The sequence below is a fragment of the Furipterus horrens genome, unplaced genomic scaffold, assembly GCF_987537825.1.
Source record: "Furipterus horrens unplaced genomic scaffold, mFurHor1.1.pri manual_scaffold_4, whole genome shotgun sequence".
NCBI classification, from domain to species: Eukaryota; Metazoa; Chordata; class Mammalia; order Chiroptera; family Furipteridae; genus Furipterus; species Furipterus horrens.
Window position 1 is genome coordinate 88,847,441 of NW_028327174.1, and position 12,066 is coordinate 88,859,506.

The 12,066-nt window shown below is 37.6% G+C and overlaps 1 protein-coding gene across 1 annotated transcript in view; it reads right to left on the bottom strand.

The window, feature by feature from the left end:
• The window catches only part of USPL1 (ubiquitin specific peptidase like 1), a 34,601-nt gene that overhangs the window by 17,821 nt on the left and 4,714 nt on the right, over window positions 1-12,066 (bottom strand). The window contains exons 4-5 of the mRNA XM_090273736.1: window positions 7,552-8,179; window positions 4,792-4,905 (exon numbers count right to left, since the gene is read on the bottom strand). Coding sequence (XP_090129862.1) covers window positions 4,792-4,905; window positions 7,552-8,179 — 742 coding nt within the window. The remainder of the gene's footprint in view (window positions 1-4,791; window positions 4,906-7,551; window positions 8,180-12,066) is intronic.

A 12,066-nucleotide genomic window follows, 5' to 3' on the forward strand; every position in this document is an offset into this window, starting at 1 on the left:
TTATAATGACAACATAGAATCTCCAGGTATAAAAATACATAAAGTTCACAATGAATCAAAATATGAAAGCACTCAAAACACACTGTTAAATAAGTTGATTAAATACAGATCATTTTAGGTAATTTATATAGCTCCTAAACTGATTTTAATTATTTTACCTTTCAGTATAAATTTTATGGGTGTGAAGTTTAAAGCATTATTCACAATACCAGTGAATAATTCCAATTTTTATAACCTTCTGCTTAATCAGTTAGTTGGTTTCCTTACCTCTAGTAACCTAACCCTAACTCCGACTCAACTATTTTCATTTGGCATGATGCAAACCTTTCAGTGACTTTTTGCTATCTAACAATTCAAGTTTTGTCTTCTGTTAATTGTTCATTAATATCTTCTACCCACTTTTCTATTGGGTTGTTTGTCTATTTTTTTAAAAACTGATGTATGAGAATTCTTTATAAGATATGCTGGATATCGCTTCTTTGCTCTATCTTTTCCCACAAGCTTTAAACTTTAATGTAATCAAATTTACCAATCTTTTATATATCTTAAGAAATTCTTCCCCAACAAATAATAAAATATTCACCTATATTTTCTTCCAAAATTTTACAACTCTGTTTTTCATTTTTAAGTCTTTAAATATGCTGCTGTTTCTTTCTGATTATGGTGTCAAGTAGAGGTCCAATTTTTCCCATGTATCAGGAAAAATTGATGCCTTTTCTTTCACAAGTATCTGCACCACTGCCTGTCACAGTATGAAGTAACCAAAAGGGGAGGGACGTAATCGGGGCTATTCTATTCTACCGATCTGCCTTTACATGGTGCACTACATTTAGACTAAATTACTGTTTCAGCTTACACAAAAATAAGTAGGAACCATAACAATATTAGCTTTTTCTTAAGAACAAGAATGAATTTAGACATTAGAAGGGAAGAAAACACTAAAATGAAGATAGCAGTTACCTTTGTGGGGAAGAATTGGGGAAGAGTACAAGGGGCCTCAGTTGTATTTGTAATGCTATATTTCTTAAACTGTAGAGAGGGAGAGTAGAAAGGATAGTTTACAATGCATTTTTTAAAAACAATAATGTAGCTGATCTTAAAAATTTAACCAAAAAAATCAGGCTGAGTACAAATTTTACTCATCTGCATTGGTACTTTAAAATACACATTAATATTCAAAATGAGAACACACGTTAAGATTTTACAGTGCTCTGTGAAGCAAAGGTTAGATTCCGTTAAACAATCCCTTTTCTGTTACAAAGAAAACCAGGCCCAAGGTGGCAGTGAGCAAGATTCAACTTTGTTCCATAAGTAATTATCAGGGATAAGGGTGAAGATTCAGACTGGGGGAGTAACCACTCTCATTCAACTGGGTCCTGGAGTCTGGACCCTGAATAAAACATCTCAGATCATGCTAGGAGGTAAATGTTTCAAATGCAAGATGGGAGCTCCTCAAGTCTATATTCTAGTGATGTTATAAAAAAGATTCCTTAAAATGGGTGTGCACCCAATGGATCAGTGGTTGGGGTGAGGAAGGGGACTGACTACTAAGGAGCCTGGGGAAATTTTTTAGGATGACAGAATGTTCTATATCTTTATTGTGGTAATAGTTAAACAACTGTATAGTTTTCAGAATGGTTTTACTATATGCTCATTATACTTTGATAACAAGAATATTCACCCCATCTGAGATCTCACCTAATGATAAATTAAAACAACCCTTTAGATCTAAGAGGCAATGCCAAAGATTTGGCATATAGAAAATCAGTTTATTATTATAACAGTAAACATATCTGTTAGGGTCCATGAAAAAGAAGATAGTAAAACTAGGCGACAAAACTGTGGATCAGTTTCGGTCAGGATGGAGGTGCAAGCTTCACCTCCTCGTGCAACCATAGAAAGAATTACAACCAGATCTCAAAAACAAGTAACAACCAGAACCATCAGAAAATCAAGCTATATGGAAGTCCAAGAACCAAAGATTGAAAGACGCCACATTTATCCAGACGGGAGGAGGAGCAGAGTCACAGAGACCAGCAGAGAGACGGATGGTGTGGTTTGGACAAGCAGTGGCAGCTGTGGAGGCAGAACAGATGGTTCCACATTCACATGTGGTGGATAAAAATCGGGAAGGATACCCTGAGAGCAAGAGATCCCAGCCCCAGGCCAGACCGCACAGGCCAGACCGCACAGGCCAGACCGCACAGCCCAGGGTCCCAGCACTGGGAAGATACACCATTACCTCTGGATGTAAAAACCAGTGGGGGTTGGGGCACTGGAAGAAACTGCCGGATTTTTACCACTTAAAGGGCCTGTATAGTCTTAGAACATATGCAATCACCAGGGGAACAGCTGGAAGGGCACTAATAGCATACAGAAAGTGAGTGAAATAACTGAAACTGGGGCGAGTACCAGGCAAATCACCAGAAGCCAGGCAGCAACATTATCCCCTCTCCAAGCCACACACCAACATAGAACCACAAAGCAGTGAGGCAGGTTGCCCCACCCTGGCAATTACCTAAGGCTCCGAACACACAATTTACAGGTGCCTTTGCTACACAGGCCATGCTACTAACACAGGGAGTAAAAGCAGCTCTACCTCATAAACAGAAACAAACACGGGGGGTGGGGGGGCTGGCAAATTGAAGAGGCAAATAAATATGGCCCAAATGAAAGAACAGAGTAAAATCCTATAAAAAGAACTAAACAAAACAGACAGCTAACCTATCAGACAGATGCAGAGTTCAAAACACTGATGATCAGGGTGCTCAGAGAAATGATTGAGTATGGCAAACGTGTAAGGGAAGAAATGATGGCTACACTAAGTGAAATAAAGAAAAATATACGGAGAACCAATAGTGAAGGGAAGGAAGCCAGGATTCAAATCAACAATTTGGAATAAAGGGAAGAAATAAACATTCAACCAGAACAGAAAAAAGAAACAAGAATGCAAAAATTGAGGAGAGGTTTAGGAACCTCTGGGACAACTTTAAACATGCCAATATCTGAATCATAGGGGTGACAGAAGGAGAAGAGGAAGAACAAGAAATTGAAAACTTAGTTTAGAAAATAATGACAGAAAATTTCCCTAATTTGGCGAAGGAAATAGACATACAAGTCCAGGAAGTACAGAGAGTCCCAAACAAGCTAGACCCAAAGAGGACCACACCAAGACACATCATAATTAAAATGCCAAAGGTTAAAGATAAAGAGAGAATCTGAAAAGTAGCAAGATAAAAGAAGAGAGTTACCTACAAAGGAGTTCCCATAAGACTATCAGCCAATTTCTCAAAAGAAACTTCGCAGGCAAGACAGGGCTGGCAAGAAGTATTCAAAGTGATGAAAAGCAAGGGCTTACAAGCTAGATTACTCTATCCAGTAAAGCTATCATTTAGAATGGAAGGGCAAATAAAGTGCTTCCCAGACAAGGTAAAGCTAAAGGAATTCATCATCACCAAGTCATTATCATATGAAATGTTAAAGGGACTTACTTAAGAAAAAGATCAAAACTATGAACAATAAAATGACAACAAACTCAAAACTATCAACAACCGAATCTAAAAAACAAATGCAAAGACAAACTAAGCAAACCAGAACAGGAACAGAATCATATGTAGGGGATCATTTGGAGGGTTATCAGCTGGGAGGGGGAAGGGTGTGAAAGGGGGAAGTAGTGCAGGGATTAAGAAGTAAAATTGGTAGGAACAAAACAGGGAGATGTTAAAAATAGTATAGGAAATGGAGAAGCCAAAGAATTTACAAACACAACCCATGGACATGAACTAAAGGGGAGGGTTTGCTGGAGGGAAGCGGGTATTGAGCAGAGGGGGGCAAAGGGAGAAAAACTGTGATAACTCTAACAGCATAATCAATAAAATATACTTAAAAAATAAAAAACTGTGGAACAAAGAAGATGGAGATACTACCATGCAAAAAAAGCACTGCTTCACATACAGTATCTGGTTTTGATAAAATAAATGCCACCTGTTAGGAGAAAAACTTGAAGGCATTGACATTTTACACAATTTAATAATAAATACTATATATTCTGCTTCTATAATATTTAAAGAGTTAATACAAAGATAAACAGAAATAAAAGACATCCCCCTCAAGCACCCAAACAAATCATTACAGTTCCTTTACGCAATACTACGAACATTTAGAAAGACCCAAAGATCTAGTGCCCTTGCTCCACACTGTTCCCAGAGGCCAAATGCCAACAGAGGACAAAGCGGGTCTCATTCTTATGCCCTATTTTAAAGGTAAGAAAATGTCCCTGAAAGGTCATCAGTATACTTTCCCTCATATCCCATAGGCAAAAACTGTACTACCTGTGCATTTCTAAACCAATCACTAGCAGGCAAAGTACAATTACTCAGGCTGATTAGACAAATTCTCAACCTTGTCCATTTGCAAGAATCACGCAGGGGCTTCTAAAATTCCTGATACCTGAGCTCCATCTTGAGATTCTTATTTAATGGGTTCCTATCACTATTGTTTACTTTAAAATTCCTTAGGTACATTTTCAGCTGGATTAGTCTACTGTAGGAAAGATTGAAAAGGCAACCCAAGTACCCAAGTCTTCACCTGTTTGTGAGACTATCATACTCTCCAGGGCTGAAACACAGCTTGCATCCTTTTACATGGACCAGCTCTGCCCACTAATGATTTAACCAGTGGTTAATTCCTATACGAAACCACCCAGATTCTCTCCCCTAGGAATCTGGACCATTCAAAATAATAAAGCAGTATTACATTTCCCTATGATGTTAAATTACACAACTTACTTACCTAATCTGCATCTAAGCTGAGGCTGAAGCCTGATAAAAATGTTATTTCTGACTTCATTTAGACAGGTCTCTATCTTTGCAAATATTTTCGAAGTAAGTTTTTTACAACCTCCATCTAAAAATAAAGTACAGAATGTTATCAATTTCTCATCAATTTATATCTTTAAAAAAATTAAGACACTGCCAAGAACAAAAGTTTATAAGGCAATAAATTTTGAAGAGACAAAATGCAAAACACAAAATTTTCTTAATACTTCCTCCCTTGTCTCTGTAGTATACCATATATATCCTGAAACACAATTCAAAGCAATGAAGCTCAAACAAATGTAATTACAATCGTATTATGAAGACTATAGTTATCTGTAAAAAATTAATATAAGATTAAAATATAAACACAATTAATTTAATATTTAGGTCAAAATTTGAACAAGGTATGCTCTTCTGCAACAACCAATAGAACAATCATCACCTACTCAGTATTGGGATTTCTGTAATAATAGAAAACAGGACTACAGAGAAGACAAAAGCAAAAATGCTTGTGAAAAATTGAATTTTAAAAATTGCAAAAAAATGCAATATCAAAGAAAGTCAAATTGAAACAAAATATTTCTTACCTAATAAAATTATAACTTTTTAAATGTTTTCACCCAGGAGTGATTATAGAGTGCTCTGGGATGTTTTCTTCTACATGTGAAAGTGGAATTGTATGTTGACATAAGCCTTTGGAAAGCCATTCAGAAAAAATGTTTATATTCATATTTTAATATCCCTTCTAGGATATACTCAGCAATGGAGTCAAAGGATATTTAGATACTTGTCACAGTGTTTATTCCTCATAGCAAAAAACAGCAAGTAGCTTGAATGGTCACCAGTGGGGAAACAGTAGGTAAGATGTATACATAAGATTGCAAGCAAGGTCAACTTAATAAATGTGAGAATTCTTACGCTAACAGAAAACAAGACCTAAAAAGGCCTAATAATTGAAATAGTGTGGTACTGGTTCAGGGACAGATAAAGTGACCAAGAGAACAAAACTGAATTAAGGAACAGCTGCACACACACACACACACGGAATGTTACAAGATACAAGTGGCATGGCAGATCAACTGAGACAAAAGTAGAGCTAGAAAAACTGGCTCCACATTGGGAAAAAAAAATGTGTCCTTACCATATACCATACACAAAAATTAACTCCAGCAGAATTAAAAATTCCAATGTCAAAAGCAAAACTTTATGAGTTTTCAGTGAAAGTATAGGAGAGTGACTTTCTAATTTGGGGGAAAGGAAAGATTTATTTTAAAAACCACATTACTAGCTATCAAAGAAAAAAAGATAACAATGTCCGTCAACCAAAGACATCTTTTAAAGAGTAAATATACAAGCCCTGATTGGGTAGCTCAGTTGGTTAGAGCATCATCCTGATATGCCAAGGTTGCAGATTTGATCCCAGGTAAGAGCGCATGCAAGAATCAACCAATGAATGCATAAATTGATGTTTCTCTCTCTCTCAAAACATCAATCAATACATTTTAAAAAGTAACCATACAAAATAAAAACTGGGAGATTAAGCAACACATATCTGATATAAAAACAGCAACAAAAACATCAACTCATCCAAATCTGTAAGAACATGACAAGAGAACTGATATTGATAAGACACAAACAGGCATTTTACAGAAGAGGGAGCACACACACGAAGAGCTATTTAACCTCTTTAAAATCCGAGAAAGGCAAACCAAGGCCACAGACCATTTTACGTCACTCAAATAGCAAAATCTTCAAGTTTGAAAATAACCAAGGGAGAATATATGGGTCAGGAAGATCTCTCACACATTGCTAATGGGAGTACTAATTGGTAAAAACACTTTGGAAAACAATTCACCATCACATTATAAACTGAATTCAAGAGCCTACGATCTGGCAATTCCATTCCTAGGACAACACTACTTGTATCCCAGAAGTCATGCCTGAGAAGTCATAGCAGCAGTATTTATTAAAGGCAAAAAACCTAGTGACAGATGAATAAAGAAATACATTGATATATTTACAAAATGGAAACATTCTATAGCAATGAAAAGCAACGAAGCACAAATACAAGCAGCTTCATAGATAAACCTGTATGAAAAGAAAAAAGGTCCCAGAAGACATACTGTATATCCTTTGTATAAAGTTGAAAACAAACTAGACAATATATAGTTTAGACATACATATATAGGGAAAACTATTAAGAAAAAATAAAACATTTCAGGATGACGATTACCTCTGGAAGGAGGTGGAGGGTGAGATGGGGAAGAACACATAGGTAGATGTCAGTTACTGGGAATATTTTAATTCTTCTTGGGTTGGGAGGTGGGTTCACGGGTACCCTATTTTATAGAAACTAAAACAAAAAATATTTCCCTCATTGTGAAAAGAGATTTGGAGGGAGTTGCACAATTGTGGGTAATTTGTACTTATCTGCTTTAAGGCAATTTAAAAACTTAAAATTTTACTTTGCTGGGCTAGTCTATAATGACCACCATTACCCTAAGAGCTAAGATACCCCACACCCTCTTTACCCAGTTTTTTAAAAAGATGTCTTTTGAGGCTGTCAAGATATTGCACTTGTGTTACCCAAGCTTCATGACACTCCCTCGGCTCCTTGCTCCCAGGTCTCCATGTAAAACAGAGGCTACTGACGGCATCTTTACCACATGCTGTGAAACAAAACTCAACATTAATTTCCTTACAAATTAAAGAGAAATATAATATTATTACCAACCTTTAACTGCATCCAAGTGACTGGTATGCAGAAGCTGACTGGCTTGATTATACTTTGTAAACAACTGCCAGAACACAGACTCCTTTTTAGGGCACAGGTCAGTCATCACCACATTTTTTACCACTTCCAAGTGCACCAACACTGACAGGATACAGTCTAACCAACAGAGGGCATAAGAATTTTTCCACTGAACACATGACGTCTGGCAAAATGGTATACATCTGCTCCCTGGTAACATTTCCAGTTCAGATGTGCCTCCTTCATTTTGGCGGGCAGTCTCTCCAGTTCCAGAAACGTCGACTGCAGTAGTATCTTCAGTAGCCACATCAATAACAGCAGCTTCCAAAACTTCCTCCTGTCCCAAGAAGTCAGTGGTCCTAACTGGACTCTGCTGACCACTGTGTAGTGAATACGGCAAGTCATGTGCTTTTCCATTATGTTTGCTGTTCAAAACTCGTTCATTATCAATAACTATATGACTTTTAATTTTTTTGGAATCTGCTAAAGATGATGAATCTTTATAGTTGGTTTCCAAGAGTTTCCTTTTTTGAGGCTTATTTGGAGTGTGACGATCTTCCAAATCAGAAGAAATTAAGTTAAGTGATCTAGAACCCAAAGGATAGATGCACTAGGAAGAAAAAATAAAATGATAAAAACTACAAAAATTCAAACAATCTCAAATTTTACTTTACTCTAAGTTATGAAAAAAATGTATAAAATTTTAGCATTAATTTCACATTAGAGGGTATAGTATCAATCTAAATTCAAAAGAACTAGGGCTAAACAACTATTTAACCAGAAATTTGTTCCCCAAAAGAATAATTTTTCCTGGTTAATAATCTGATCAAGGCTTTAATCTGAATTACACACTAGCTTAAGCTAACAAGGAAAACATACATACTTTTGCCTTAATGTCAAGTGAATTAAAAAATTCCAACAGTGTAAAGACACATTTTATGATGGGTGTTACTCTTTTTGGGACAGGCACTGCATAACCCTAAAAATTACAAAAGTATTTTCAAATAAAAAATGTTGCAGGGAATAATTTGTTTCTTAATATTAATGAATATTAATCTAAGAAAAATAGCACATCAACTTTATATCCTTATGGGGTTTAAGGGTCTAACTGGATGAATTTTCATTTCCAGCTAAGTATCAACAGTGTAAACAAATCACTAAAAATCAACAATTTTTTCCTAAGTTTGAAAACCAGCAAAATATTTTACAAGACAAATTCGAGAAATATATATTCTATGTGCCCTCATTTAAAATACGCCACCTTAAATGGACTAATGGTTGACAGAGGAGAGTCAGGTTGGGTGAAAAAGGTGAAGGGATTGAGAAGTATAAATTGGCAGTTACAGAACAGTCACAGAGGCGTAAAGTACAGCATAGGGAAAACAGTCAATAATACTGTAACAACTGTGTATGGGGCCAGGTGGGTACCTGAAATATCAGAGGGACCACTCTGTAAACTACATGATTGTCCAACCATTATGCTATACACCTGAAACTAATACTGAGCAAGGCTGAATGTCAACTCTAACTGAAACAAACAAATATTTGCCGCCTTCTACAAAAGTATGGCAGACTGCTATCTTGGCAACTTCCAGTGAACTAAAGAACCACATCTCTTGGTATTCATATGCTCATAGAATCAGCCCCTACCACACACCTTTGGGCTGGGCCATGTGACTAGCTTTGATGGAACATTAGCAAGCATGATGCACATGAAGGCCTGATAAGCACTGGCTCACTGGGCTTGTCCTCCTAGAGCCCTCCTTCTGGAACGCTCCTTCTCAGTCCCAGCCATCATACTACAAGAAGCCCAATAAGTCTCACAGGGAGACCCTCGTGGGAAAGAGCTGAGACCATGGCTGACTGCCTGAGCTGAGTTCCCAGATGGCAGCTGGCACCAACTGTCAGCCAGCACCGTCTGAAGCATAAAGACTTCCTGGCTAACCTACAGAATCATGAGGAGCAAGTGAAACCATTAAGTTATTTTAGTCACTAAGTTTTGAGGTGGTTCATTTCACAGCAGCAGATGACTGAAATGTACTAAAAATCCTCATTTAAAATACACCTTCTTTAATACCAGTGAACAAGGTACTCATAATAGTGCATTTGTTAGGAAATTCTTTAATAAGACAAGTTCTGGATTCTGCTGTTAACAACTAGATGTGCAGTCACCATCAAACAGCAGCTTGACTCTCAACTTAATACTTTTACTTCCTAAACTCTACTACATGTCGCTAAATGGAGAACACTTTAAAGTCAATAGCAATAATTTTGTATTCAAACAGACATAAAAAGGTACATACCCACCAAAATTGAAAGCAGGATCTCAAAGAGATATTTGTACACCCATGTTCACTGAAGCATTATTCATAATAGTTAAGAGGTGGAAGCAATCCAAATGACCATGGACAAACAAAAAGAAAATCTGGTATATGCACAAAATGGAGTACTATTTAGCCTTTTAAAAGTTAGAAAATTCTGTTATATGCTATAACACAGATAAATCTTGAGGACATTATGCTAAGTGAAATAAGCCCATCACAAAAATACAAATACTATATGACCTATAAGAATGAGGTACCTAGAGTAGTCAAATCCATAGCGACAGAAGGTAGAACGGTGGTTGCCAAAGGCTGGAAGGGAATAGGGAGTTATTTAAGGGGACAGAGTTTCAACTGTGCACTCCCCCTCCAGGGAACACACTCCCGCCTTTTCCTTCCTCCTTCTTCCCTACAGGCACACATTTCCTAACCTCTGAGGGTCCCCACAAGACTGGCAACAAGGAGAGCAATGGTTAGCAGCAGCTCATCCCAGACTAACCCCCTGAACCTGTCTCCAAGGCCCCCTTTTTCTCTGACAGCAGCCCCACCAAGGTTCATTTCTTTCTTATAACATTTCTAGAGCCAGCACAGCCCTGCCTAGGCTCCCTCCTCTTGCTTATTCTGTCCTAAGCCCTTCCTTATTTCACTGTCCCCAGCTTTAATAAACATACTCTCAAAGTCAAAATACAAAGAGGAGGAAAAAAGTTTTATTTTTTTACCACGAATTAAAAAAATAAAAAATTTTAATGGGCAAAAAATCTTTACCCCATCCTAAGCAGAGTCAGCACCCCTACTTAATAAAAGAACAATAAACTTGGGCCCTTTATGGTTTATTGTTCTTTTTATCCATACCCCTAGGTAAACTCCCCAGTCTCATGGTTCAATATCCATATACTGATGGCTCCCAAACATGCATCTCCAATCCTAAACTCCCCACCTAAAGCCAGACATAGATCTGTGTGCTCCACATACCCACAGACATTAGATGCCACTGGCTTGACTGGTCCTGACCTCCTGGTCTTTCCCCTTCCCAAAATCTTCCTCTTCCTCTTCCCAAAACCTTCTCATCTCAGTAACTAGCAACTCCATTCTTCCAATCATTCAAGCCAAAATTCTAAGAATCATCCCTGATTTTCCCCTCTCCTACCATGTATCCCAATTGTTCAGCCATTCCCTTTGGCTCCACTTTTAAAACATACACAGAATCCAACCATGCCTCATTACCTTGGCCATACTTGCTCCCCTTGGAATACTAAACGTGCCTTCCAACTAGACTGCCTGCATCAGGTTCTTGCGCATGACCTATTATTTTCAACGCAGCAGCCACTGTGACCCTTTTAACATGTAAGTCAGATTGTGTCATCCAGAGACCTTAAAATGGCTTATAAACACCTTATTTGGTCCAGCACCCTCCCCATTATTTTTCTGACTGACCCATCTTCCACGACTGCTCATGTACTCAGATCCAGATGCAGGGCTTCCTGGCAGTGGCACAAACATGAACAGGCAGCTTCCACTCTCAAGACCTTATACCTGTAATGCTCCCTGCCTTGGACGCTCATTCCTTTTCATCTCCTTCAGGTCTCTGCACAAATGTCACATTGAGAAATGAAGAATTCCCTTCACCACACTATTTAAAACTGTGATCTCCGTATTCCCTGAAACTCTCCCTGTGGATTTATTTTTCTCCATAGCACTTTTCACCACCTCACAAACAAAAAATAAACTTAATTTGTTTATTTTCATCCCAACTCTAGAACATAACATTCTTCAGAGCAAGAAAATTTCGTTTCACTCATTGTATCCTAGCATAGGAAACAGTGTCAATATAGTGATGCTCAAAAAATATTTACTGAATAAATGCAAAAAGAATTTATTCCTAATTGTACGAATGCCTGAGATTTTCCTCAAGTTGTACTCAGCAAAGCATCTATCACCAACAGTATGATTTAGTCTAGTATTTTCCAAACCTGGTTAATCATCAGACTCACCCTCAAAAATTACAAAAATACAGAATTCTGGGTCAACTCTATCAGCATCTGGTACCAGGTATTTTTGAAAAAGCACTCCAGGTGATTCTGAACTGCTAGCTGACCTGGAATACAAGTATCTGAAATTAGTCCTGGCCAGTGTGGCTCAGTTAGTTGGAGCATCATCCCGTAACTGAAAGGTTGCG